Source organism: Mixophyes fleayi, chromosome 6 (genome assembly GCF_038048845.1).
Source record: "Mixophyes fleayi isolate aMixFle1 chromosome 6, aMixFle1.hap1, whole genome shotgun sequence".
In the NCBI taxonomy this organism is placed as follows: domain Eukaryota; kingdom Metazoa; phylum Chordata; class Amphibia; order Anura; family Limnodynastidae; genus Mixophyes; species Mixophyes fleayi.
In genome coordinates this window covers 9,246,487-9,259,698 of record NC_134407.1, presented here as the reverse complement: position 1 = coordinate 9,259,698, position 13,212 = coordinate 9,246,487, and the positions used below count along the sequence as shown (strand labels likewise).

At 40.8% G+C, this 13,212-nt stretch overlaps 1 protein-coding gene across 2 annotated transcripts in view; it reads left to right on the top strand.

The window, feature by feature from the left end:
• SORCS3 (sortilin related VPS10 domain containing receptor 3) overlaps positions 1 to 13,212 on the top strand; it is a 502,293-nt gene that overhangs the window by 452,815 nt on the left and 36,266 nt on the right. For both annotated transcript variants that reach the window (XM_075215733.1, XM_075215732.1), the window contains 2 exons: positions 7,773 to 7,959; positions 10,316 to 10,449. In XM_075215733.1, coding sequence (XP_075071834.1) covers positions 7,773 to 7,959; positions 10,316 to 10,449 — 321 coding nt within the window. The remainder of the gene's footprint in view (positions 1 to 7,772; positions 7,960 to 10,315; positions 10,450 to 13,212) is intronic.

Sequence of the window (13,212 nt, the reverse complement as noted above, 5' to 3'; positions counted from 1 at the left end):
TGCATTCTCAGTGATGTCACTGGTTCCTAGTGAATGGATAGGCTGCATTCTCAGTGATGTCACTGGTTCCTAGTGACTGGATAGGCTGCACTCTCAGTGATGTCACTGGTTTCTAGTGACTGGATAGGCTGCAATCTCAGTGATGTCACTGGTTCCTAGTCAATGGATAAGCTGCCTTCTCAGGGATGTCACTGGTTCCTAGTGAATGGATAGGCTGAATTCTCAGCGATGTCACTGGTTCCTAGTGACTGGATAGGCTGCCTTCTCAGTGATGTCACTAGTTTCCAGTGACTGGATAGGCTGCATTCTCAGTGATGTCACTGGTTCCTAGTGACTGGATAGGCTGCATTCTCAGTGATGTCACTGGTTCCTAGTGAATGGATAAGCTGCCTTCTCAGGGATGTCACTGGTTTCTAGTGACTGGATAGGCTGAATTCTCAGCGATGTCACTGGTTCCTAGTGACTGGATAGGCTGCCTTCTCAGTGATGTCACTAGTTTCCAGTGACTGGATAGGCTGCATTCTCAGTGATGTCACTGGTTCCTAGTGACTGGATAGGCTGCATTCTCAGTGATGTCACTGGTTCCTAGTGAATGGATAAGCTGCCTTCTCAGGGATGTCACAGGTTTCTAGTGACTGGATAGGCTGAATTCTCAGCGATGTCACTGGTTCCTAGTGACTGGATAGGCTGCCTTCTCAGTGATGTCACTAGTTTCCAGTGACTGGATAGGCTGCATTCTCAGTGATGTCACTGGTTCCTAGTGAATGGATAGGCTGCATTCTCGGTGATGTCACTAGTTCCTAGTGACTGGATAAGCTGCCTTCTCAGTGATGTCACTGGTTTCTAGTGACTGGATAGGCTGCATTCTCAGTGAGGTCACTGGTTCCTAGTGAATGGATAGGCTGCATTCTCAGTGATGTCACTGGTTCCTAGTGACTGGATAGGCTGCATTATCAGTGATGTCACTGGTTCCTAGTGACTGGATAGACTGCATTCTTAGTGATGTCACTGGTTCCTAGTGAATGGGTAGGCTGCATTCTTAGTGATGTCACCGGTCTCTACTTCATGGATATGCTGCACTCTCAGTGATGTCACTGGTTCCTAGTGAATGGATAGGCTGCACTCTCAGTGATGTCACTGGTTCCTAGTGAATGCATAGGCTGCACTCTCAGTGATGTCACCGGTTTCTAGTTAATGGATAGGCTGCACTCTCAGTGATGTCACTGCTTCCTAGTGACTGGATAGGCTGCACTCTCAGTGATGTCACTGCTTCCTAGTGACTGGATAGGCTGTACTCTCAGTGATGTCACTGGTTCCTAGTGACTGGATAGGCTGCACTCTCAGTGATGTCACTGCTTCCTAGTGACTTTATAAGCTGCAATCACATGAATATTTGTTCAGTTGCAGACTAGCTGTCTCTGCTGTATGAAGGTGACACTCATGTGTATTTTATATTATATAGTTCTCTCTTTATTGTGTAAAATATGGGATACATTATGCAGAATATCTTACAATACGTCTTTATGTTGTCCTGCGTATTTACAACGAAATAATATGAAAGTCAGCCCACATTAGAGGCTATATACAGTAATTATAGTCTGTTATCCCTTTTTCCTGTCTGAATTCAGTTCAGTGTTATCATGTAAAAGGTGGTATATGTAGAGGGGTGTATGTCAAACTTTTGTCACTTATTTTAAATGTGTGTTCGTTATAAATGGAAGAGTATTTCAGTGCATTTCACTGGGGTAAAATGCATTGTGTGTCCCCATTGATAACTATAATGTATGTAGAAGTATTATGATTAGTACTAGAGATTTTCTTTTAATCAATTATATATACCTAATAATAAACCCAATATCTGCAGCGCTATATGGTATTATTATTATTATTATTAATTTTTATTTATAGGGCGCCACTAGGTGTCCATAGCGCCGTACAGGGACAAACAAAGTTACAATACAAGGCGAGACAGCACAGTACAGTAAACAATAAGCACAGTAACTTGGTGAGCTCGGCTGAGCCAGAGAGGGAGGGCCCGGATGACAGGGAAACCCCCAGAGGGGAGAGGAATTAGCGAGAGGGGACGGGGTGGGGAGAGGGTCCTCGAGGAGGAGGGCTAGGTAGCTGGAGTGCCGAGTTAAGAGTGGTGAGGACAGGAGGAGAGATGACCCTACTCAGAGGAGCGTACAATCTAAGGGGTGGGGTAGACAGACAGAGAGACACGGGGGGGAGAGGGAGAGATAAGGATAAGGGAAGGGGAATGAAGGGGAAGAGGTAGAAGAAAAGGTAGGAAATTAAGTGGGAGACTGGAAGGCTTTAAGAAAAAGGTGAGTTTTTAGAGCCCGTTTGAAACTGGACAGATTAGGGTAAGTTCTGATAGAGGGAGGGAGCTTGTTCCAGTGGAGGGGGGCAGCGCGAGCGAAGTCTTGGATACGCGCATGGGAGGAGGTGGTCAGGGGGGAAGAGAGGCGACGGTCATTGTCAGATCGGAGAGGGCGGGATGGAGCATGAATAGAGAGGAGGGTGGAGATGTAGGGTGCAGTGGAGTTGGCGAGGGCCTTGTATGTAAGAGTGAGGAGCTTGAAGAGGATTCTGTAGGGGAAGGGGAGCCAATGAAGGGATAGGTAGAGGGAGGAGACAGACGAGGAGCGGCGAGAAAGGAAGATAAGCCTAGCGGCCGCATTGAGGACAGATCGAAGGGGAGCGAGATGAGAGTGGGGGAGGCCAGTAAGGAGGAGGTTGCAGTAGTCCAAGCGGGAAATGATCAGAGAGTGAATACTATATCTATGTATCAAACACAATATAAAAAATACATGCTCTTGGTCACCAGTATATAAATAAATCTATTTAATACATATATAAATATTATAACTCAATAATTAAAATAAATAAACTCGCTCAAGTGATAATTGCTTAATAATATAGATCTAAATAACCAATTTCAGCGGTGCAAATATAAGGACAAAAAAATATCAACAAGCTAATTCCCATTGGAATAGTTCTTAATTGAATAGTAGAAATGAATGGCAGGTTCAGAGAAAATGTTAAATTCACAGCTTTTTGATCCGGAATCTGTAATGAATGATTTGTATGTGGGCCCACAAACGATATAAACAAATCTGATCATATCAAAAAGACTAAAAAAACGATAAACACTATTGTTAATAAATCCAGATTAAGTGCCGTTAGCTTCGTCTGCCTATCCTGACTACCGTTGCTGTGACCCGATGTCGCTTTGCATTAGAGATGGGCGGGTCCCTGAGAACCGAACCCACCCGAACTTTTGGTATCCGAGTACCGAGCCGAGTAGCTCGGTACTCTCCCGCCCTCTCCGAATCCAAATCGAGGCCGAACGTCATGGTGACGTCATCGGATCTCGGGGCTCGGTTCTCGCGATACTTCAAGATTATAAATACACGCCACCACAGCAATCCATCGCCATTTGACAGAGGGAGAGAGCAAGGTGTAGTCACAGGCTGATTAGAGCAGGGACAGAGAATACAATATTCTGATTCCAATTGTGCTAACAAAAATCGCTAGAGAAAAGAGGAGGATAGAGGATTTTATTTTTTTTTCAATATTTGGCAGTGAAAGTTTTTTTGGGGTGTCCCCCATAATTGTGCATAAATATTTCTGGCTGTCAAAATTACTATCTGTCAGCAGTATCTACCAAATACTTTTTAGCACTACAAGTGCTTTGGGCTCAAAATGGATTCAAAGCAGTCCACATATGATCAGAATGAGCAACCGGGTTCTGTCACCAGTCCTGATATTAGTGTTCCCAGTACAACATCTGGGCAAGGCGATGTCAAACTACCAAGTGTTTCGAAATCAGTCCAAAAAACACACACCAAATTTTTTTTTACTGTGTTGAAGCGAAAAAGAAGTGTAACTGAGCAAAAGTTAAGTGCCGATCAAAAAAAAATTGCCAACATGCCATTCTACACACGCAGTGGCAAAGAGAGAATGAGGCCTTCGCCTTTCTCTATTAGTGGCAGATCCAAAAATGTTACCGAGCCTACAAGTGGTGCACAACCACTGTTACGCGTCAAAGCCGAGCTGCAAGATAACAGTAAGGCATTAGAGGATAATGTTTGCTCTGAATCAGAAATTACACCAATTCCTGTGGAGAGTCCATCCAACAGTGGGATGTCTAATCGTGTGCATTCTGTTAGTGTACCCATAAAGAAGGGCCCTTTCAGCAGTTCTGCTGATGTGTGCCTGAACAGCCCGAGTGCAGCCGGTGATACACCAAGATGACACTTTGTCTTTAGAAGAGGATGTGAGGGAGATTTGGGTATCCGACGATGAGGATGCGGTTGATTGTGTAAGTCCTGCAGCAGTGTGGCACCAGTGGGAGCAGTTCTGGCATGTGAGGTTCTGGCACCAATATGCACTTTCCAAACACAAGCAGGGATGACGCAGGGGGCAATGCACAACAGATGAACATCTGGGCTGGTTTGAAAGATTTTTTTTAAAAAATGTGTGACCTTGACCATAACTCCAAACAATCCTACTATTAACATGCAAAGGATGGTGGAGGGCCTATCAGGGATTAAACTGTATTTTTACTAATTTACAGTCATAAGGTTTGGGTGTAATATACACCCAAAGACGAGTGCTCAATTGCTAAGAGTCATTGATGAAGAGGAAGACAAGCAGGCTTGTCTATAGAATTTGCAAGACCAAGTAATTTGAATTCCAAAAGTGGTGCACAACTACTGTTACGTGTGAAAGCCGAGCTGCAAGAAAACACTAAGGCCAATCCCTGTGGAGAGTCCATCCAACAGTGGGATGTCTAATCGTGAGCATTCTGATAATGTATCCAGAAAGAAGGGCCCTTTCAGCAGTTCTGCTGATGTGTGCCTGAACAGCCCGAGTGTAGCCGGTGATACACAAATTGAGGATGCCACTTTGGAATTAGAAGAGGATGAGGGGGAGATTTGTGTAGGTGGCGCTAATTATGATGTGGATGCAGACAGATACCAAACTGCCTTTGTCCATTTCTTTTAATATTCTAATTCTACAGTCTATGCAGGCTGCTTCTTTTCTATTTTAATACAAGTGGATGGGGGGGGCGGGGTCTGATGCAGACAGATACCAAACTGCCTTGGTCCATTTATATTTTATATTGTTCAGTCTATCCAGGCTGCTTTTTTTTTTTTTTACTCCTAGTGGAGAGGGGATCTGATGCAGACAGATACCAAGCTGCCGTGTCCATTTCTTTTTATATTCTAATTCTACAGTCTATGCAGGCTGCTTTTTTTCTATTCAACTACAAGTGGAGGGCGGGGGGGGGGGTCATAGACAGCCACCAAACTACCTTGGTCCATTTATTTTTTATATTGTTCAGTCTATCCAGGCTGCTTTTTTTCTATTCAACTGCAAGTGGAGGGCGGTGGGGGGGGGGGGGGGTTGGGGGAGCTATAGAGACAGAAACCAAACTGCATTTGTCCATTTCTTTAGATGTTTAACTATAAGTGTAGGGTGTAATATACACCCAAAAACGATGGCTGCATTGCCAAAATGCATAGATGGAGAGGAAGACAATCTGGTTTGTGTGTAGAATTAATGAAGGCCTACCTACCAGGAATTAAACTGTTTTTTGGATAATTTATTAGCTTTACAATTAGATTACTTATCCAAGAAACAGGTGGAGCACTAAATTAACTAATCAAGGCTGAAATGATGACTTCAGAACTCACCGTTTATACCAATATTATTTACAGTTGTTTCTAAATATATTAGCATCACGTATATATATTATAAACATTTTCCGTACAGCGCTGTATAAATAAAGGGCTAAATTAATTATAAAATAGCTTTTTAGGGTTTTTAATCCTTCAGTAACAACCCAAAAATGGTTCCTCCAATGCCTTTGCAAAAACTATTAAATTCTAAAACTAAAATGATTTCTGATAAAGCAACAAAGGGGACAAAATATAATTTATTTATAAATGGAATTTTTTTTTTTATATTGGAACAAATGTCTTTATACACATCCAGTATCGGTGTAATAGCTCCCAGGTAAACAGCTGTTTCACAATCTTTTGTGTTTTTAATTTTTTTTTTTACATGTAGATAACAGGAAATGTATTCTTTAATCTTTTTTTCAGTCGACTAAGAGTTATATTTTAAAGGACAGGCTCCCTTTTATGCCCGTTGGCATGCCCAGAAAGACTATTTTTGTTGCTAATAGAAGCACCTACGTTGATTCCATAGTTTTTGAGATAAAGGTTTTCGGGCATGCAATGCGTTCAGTTATAATGGTTTCTATTGGCCGAAAGGAAGTTAAGGAACACACTGTAGCAATATTTCAATGTGTATCTCCTATAGTGAGCTGGTTACATGAATGAGTAAAAAATGCAGTGAATTCAATATGTGACCTATATTTTACAGCACCATGAGTTATATGTTGATAGAACTATTTGCTGATATTTCTTGATCACCAAAACTTCCATGAACAAGGAGGTGGTCAGTGAAGCCATTGACGCGACACAAGTCATAGTCTTATAAAAATCTCCCAAAAAATGTGCAAACGAGGTGGCAGTAGAACTAGGTCCACCACCTGAGTTTCTGGACTTCTTATAGCATGACTCTCAGCTTAAAAGAGTTGTCCTATTCCAATATTGCTCTTCAAGGACTTTTACCTTTAATTTGTTCATTAAGATGCTCAAGGTGTCCAGGGAAAGCCCAGTAGTCCACCAGTTCCCTACCATATATTATCATGGAGAGAGCAGTGATTGCACCATGAGTCTGGTTGCAGATCAGTCTGTAACTTCATCCCCGTTGCACAAGTTTATCTTGGACCAAGAAAGGGATCTGGAAACATTAGCAAAATGTGAAGTATTGGATGGAATATTCTGATCTTCTGATGTAATATTCTTCTTCTACCTGTCAAATTGTTTGGCCACTGGGGCGCACGCAGGATCTTTAAAAAATATATAGAGAGAGCTGCTGCGCATGCGGCCGCGCATGCGCAGCAGCTCCATTTCGGCGGCACTGTATTATACAGCAGCCGCGGCGCTGTCAAAGAAGCGTCTGCGGTGGTGCTGTATTGTACTATACGGTGCTGTATTGTACTATACAATACAGCATCGCTGCGGACGCTTCTTTGACAGCGCCGCGGCTGCTGTAGAGTACAGTGCCGATATGTAGGGGCACTGTTTAGCCCCCATTCTTTGCGGAGGGGAGGGGTTTCTGGAGAACCAGAAACCCCCTTGCGTGTGCCCCTGGGCCAGGTGTAATCTTAACCAGTGGTCGAAGTAAGCTGACATATGGTGGTGTGCCATGCCACCACTTGTCCTACTGATTGAAATACTATCAAAATTGATACCGAAATTTCCATTCTGCCACTTCTAAATTTCCACTTTGACCATTGACTGTAACTAAAATTGATAGTGTCCAAATTATTTTAATCAATGTGTCCTGGATTCTCAGGTTCTAGTTTTGTCTATTTTTTTTTTTTTGGGTGGAAGACTTGGCAATGAATCAATTAACACGACATACTTATTTAATAGTTTACCAGAATTTTGACCTGTAATGAAACTAGATCGAAAGAATTAGTAGAAATATATTTTTTTTAGAAGATATTTACACCAGCCCAAAAAAATAATGAGAAGATTTAGTGGACTCCACAAACTTCAGATCACAGTTTGTCTGATTTTCACCTTAAAAAAGTTATGCCTCCTATAGTTTTACCTCTCCATAAGACATTTTACTGCCATAATTATCTACCTTATGAACGGACAGCAATTTGTTCTGTTTTCCAGGGAGATCTGCAAAGGATAAATATTCAGCTGGACTTCGGAGATGGGAGTGCAGTGTCTTACGCTAATTTTAGCAAGATCGAAGATGGCATACGTCACTTTTATAAGAATTCTGGGATATATCAAGTCACAGCCTATGCAGAAAACAATGTTGGCATTGACAGCGCCGTCCTCTATCTCCATGTGACTTGTAAGTAAACAATATGGTGTCTGGTTTGTCAAAGTTTGATCACAAATCCATCTCTTGAATACTTTGCTAAATTTCAGTCGCAGATAAGATCCAACATCAAGATTTCAGGAATTCCTCAATATAGTGCTCATAATCCAATGTATATGTTATTGACAGTAATCTGTTGTGTATTGGAGTGTCATGTTAGGATGGAGTTTCATAGAAATGTTTAGACACCCTGAAATTTAATATATCACTTTATTGTCACAGACTTTCTGTGGAGCAAAGCTCTTCTTCTAAAGTCTCCATGATGTTCATATATTCCTGCATTACATATTAGATTTACTGATGGAACTGCAAGTTTGTAACTTAACGGAGCATGTCATGACAGAAAATGTGATATTACATTTAGTAAATCCTTTGGAGAATGTAACTGAACAGCGATAGAATTATACATTCATCATCTGTTAACATATGCATTTGACATGTCTAAGTAATGTTAGGGGGCGTGTCTTTGTCATGTCAGGGGGCATGGTCACGATTCAATAGGCATGATTACGCAACCTGGGGGCGTGTTCTACACTCTTAAAAGCTAGACCCCGCCAACACCCCTTCTGTCTCCAAAAATCACTCCTCACTTGCCGCATGCACCAGAGACACCGACTCACCATGTCGGCATACCACCCAACTCTCCCATCTGTGGGGATGGCGGCACAGAGTGCTCAAATCAGGAAAGTTGGGAGGTATGATACATATATATATATATATATATATATATATATATATATATAGATATAGAGATATAGATATATAGATATAGATATATATAGATATAGATATATATAGATAGATATAAAGATATATATATATATATATATATATATATATATACCTAGAAGCTCATCTCGAGTTTCTTATTTCTGATCTCACATAAATGTGCTGCTTTTCATATCTCCTTTATTTTAAACCATTTGCAGACGATTGACTGTTGCGCGTCCTGTTTGTGACTGTGGTTTATATATAACCTCTATACTTGCTTACTGAGGGGGAAAAAAAGTTTCCTCTATACATCCATGCAATATTTAGATTCTGGTTTATGTTTCCCTGTAGTCTTCTTCATCAACCTGACTTTGCATCTTCCATAAGATAACAATCCCAGTATTCTCAGGATTGCCCACATGAAATCCTCTGGAGCAGTTAATATACTTAAAGACAGGGTAACCAATGCCTTCTATCATTCTAAGTTCTCCCAGTGAAGGATGAAATGTGCCCTGGAACTTTACGGCGGTAATAATACCGCTACAAATCAATCATGTCGGCATTTAACTACCTGTTATTAAAGCAGTTACTGCTCTTGGCGTCACCTTGGTCCATTAAGTAACAAAAGGAGCTGTTAGCTGGAGATAGCAAACTAATTTCCTTGGGCTTGTTTCGTTTTATTGGCAAAATCAAAGTTTACTGGCGCAATCTTTCTCTATAATCACTTCGTGCGGGTGCCAGTTAAGGATTTACCCGCCACCCAGAGGGGGCCGATGCCAACGTTCATCAGAATGCAGACTATTAATTCCCTAGAATCTAGTGCTATTGAGGTATGAGGTTCTTATTTGCAACAAAAGCAAAACAAACCCTTAACTATTAAGGATAATACTATATAAAGAGTAAAAAATAATTGTTATGTGGCCGCACACCCCATACACATAACTACACCCGAAATGGGACTTAAGTTTCATTTCTAGGGCTAGATTTACTCTGGAGGCCTAGGGAGATTATGATATAATTTAGCACTGTTCAGTATACAGGAAAACAATGATTTTATGTATCATTTGTAATGTATTGGCCATTTTAGCATATTTCACACTTGATTAAAAAATACAATTTTTTTTTCAAATTAATTCTAATCTCCTTTCTATAGTATAGTTTCAGAGTTTGGAAACAATATAATATATTCTGGCAAAGTGATTGACAGGCCAAATTCCGGTGGCTTCGTTGTTGTGCCTAGTAGTACCTAACGCTTAAGTGGTGGATTTTTCAAACCTGGTAGAAAGAGGAGGTGCTGCCCATAGCAGCCAATCAGTTTTCAGCTATCCCCATATGTTTTATGCAAGAGTCATAAAGAATAAGCAGGAAACAGATAATGATTGAATAAAGTCATAACTGTATAACTGTAAACAGTGCGAGAAACAAGAATTAAATTAGAAAACATGTTCAAGTATCGAATAACATTTGGCAAATGCTTAAAGATTTGGTTGGGCACCCACTTTAAAATCCATGGAGAACGTGTTGGAAAATGGGATATGAGCGTATAGCATGTATGTATTGACTATGAAATTTTGCAGCATGACCTAGTATAATGGCGCTCTCTTGTATCCCTCTGCAGACCCCGTCGAACACGTTCATCTAAGAGTGCCCTTCGTAGCCATTCGAAATAAAGAAGTTAACGTCAGCGCTATGGTTTGGCCGTCTCACCCGGGAACGCTCACTTATTTTTGGTGGATTGGGAATAATACCAAGGTAAGATAAATGCATCTGGCTTGTCTGTGTTTGTGCTATCACCTGCAGATCCACCAGTGGGACATTTAAAACCTTATTGCCCACTCACCGGTGGAATTACTGCTTCAGTGAGTTTCAGACACGTTCCATTGAACATGGTTGCGCTGCAGGCACGAGATCGACAGGGAAGCCTGTAAGGAAGATATAATTCAATATTCAGAAGGAAAATGTGGCTGCTTTATGTAGCTTTTAAGACAAGCCAGAGGATTGATGGAGCACGCCCGCTCTGTTTTAACGAGCCTGTCACATGATCTACAACATAGGTTATCCACCTTATAAATTCCATCACCCGCCTCATTTGTTAAATCATAAATTATTCAGAGATTTTCTTTATATCCTTGACTTGATTAAACGGGGCGATCTTTCCTTTAAATCAGGGAGAGAATCCATCTCTTTTTATGGTTGGAGAAGAGCTCTTTATCAGTCAACGTGAGTCCAGTAATGAGCTGGACTCTATCAGCCTAATGAGTTAATGCACTTTATACCGCCATCGATGTCCTGGGAGAAGATTCAGGATGAAAGCGAGGACAGAACGTCATTAATGTTTGGTTAAATCATAAATATACTGAAATAGTAACTGGGGTTATCAAGCATGTGTCAGATACAGTTATTCAACAGAAGGTTCAAAAAGGGGGACGGGCATCTATATCTTAGGGGAAATTAAACTCTGTAGACTAAAGTAGTACATAGGTAAATGTTTTTTTTTACTAGGAAAAGGTTGCAAAAGATAGGAAAAGTGAAATTTTGCACAGATAATAACATATTTTATTGTGGTGAACTTCGCACAATCCTCTCCTTGTCTGGATTAACATGGAACAAGTCTTAACATGCTCTGGAAAACAATAGGACAGTGCCACGACCAAATTTATATATGTTGTGTCATGTATGCTCGATACGACAAATGATGTATTCAAAACTCTTCTTTCCAAGCCAAACAGTTCCCCAAAAAAATGTTCCTGGAAAAAAATGCATCCATGTCATTTTCTACAAATGCATCTAATTATATCGCCTCGCGTATACAAACATGCATGTCCATATTACGGATTTTGAAAGCACCCGTGTAAAACCGGTCTGTGCCTATGATTGTAAGTCCGTGGGTTTGGCTGGAAGCACGCATTGTGGAAAGAGTAAAAAATGCTACCTGATACAGTGGTTGGCAAAACCAAATCCCTCCAGCCAATCCAGGGTTAACAAAATTGATAATACAGGGCCTGATATAATAAGGCACGCGAAACAAATGTATTGCACATTTTGTTTTTTATTAAAAAAACACACGTATTTCATGCAAACGCACGTCCATATTCAATTAGAAGCGGATCTGTAAGAACACAGTTGTTCTTGATTGCAAACACATGTTCTAGCATGTGTACACAGCTGTCATCACTAGTAATCAGTACTTACACCTGACCTGTAGCTGGTGCAAGTGATATGACAGAAATACACGTATCTTAGAGATGCCCAAAGCACGAATATGATGCTTCTGCGTACACTCAAACTTGGCTCACCCTTACTGTACATTGACTATATGCATACGCCCAGTCCACTCCCCGTTCCACCCCTTAAATCATAAGGTCCTTTGCACTCGAAAATGAATTGCATACACTTCTGTTCTCTGATGTTTAGTTTGTTTCTGGGCATGTGCTGAGCAGTTTAACGCAATATACGGCACGTATGGGTATTTACATTCCTTAATGAATCAGGCCCGCCCACGTGTCTCATAGGTAAGATACCATCTTTGTTAGGAGTAGACGTAGCATGAGTCCAAATATTTTAAAAGTGGTACAGTTATTTACTTTATATGAGACATCCTTGCTCTACTGTAGCCCTAAATCGTTTCTGCAAATGAGCAGAATAATATATTGTAGGATCATTTAGTTCCTAATCGTCTAGTTTGTATAGCATAGTACTTGTTAGTGGGAAGACTAACACATATCCCACCTTTTCTGTGGGCTCACGTTTTAGATCACTTCTATTTTTTAACCACTTTAGGGCACAATGTTCCTAATTCGTTAAGTTGGGGGGCTTCCGATATGTGTTTGTCTCTTACCTAAGCACCAGCTTATTTGATATATCTAGAAGGCTACTGGAATCATAACAGTGATCCAAACTGGCTCTTGAATCAAATTTGGATACATTTACTTTAGTACATTTTCCATGTCTTAGTTTATCCATGCCTAAGAAAACGCGCAAATATTGTCAGTCTGTGACTCGATCATGACTGATATTAGAATTTATACTGAACTGTAATTGGCCAATATTTTTGTCTCTCATCTTAATAAAATTAAGGGAGTCATCCTGCCCACAATGATGATTCATGGATTAGACCACACCAGGCAAAGAAGACCTCAATCAATCCAGCTCTTTTGCTCTTGGTCCACTACCGAGTAAAAACAAGCGCTTTGACCTAAAAATAGGTTCATGAAGCCAGAAAGTATAATTTTTGCTGCTGAACCGCACTTTCGTTAATGATACTTTGTCTTTAATGAATTCAGAGAGGGGAGCATGGTGAAACTGAATCAGGTGTGTCCTAGAGTATTTCATTTTCCATTTAGGAATGTTGGAAATAATAGTTGATGAGACTTTGTTTCCTGAACTGTGGAATGCAGCCAACAGCTATAGAGCAGACTGTCAGGAAACAGCGGTGTTCTAAAGCCATGATAGGCTCAGTTTACCTATCATGAAAGTGAATGGATAATGCCGTTCGCCTTCTCACCAGAGAGATTC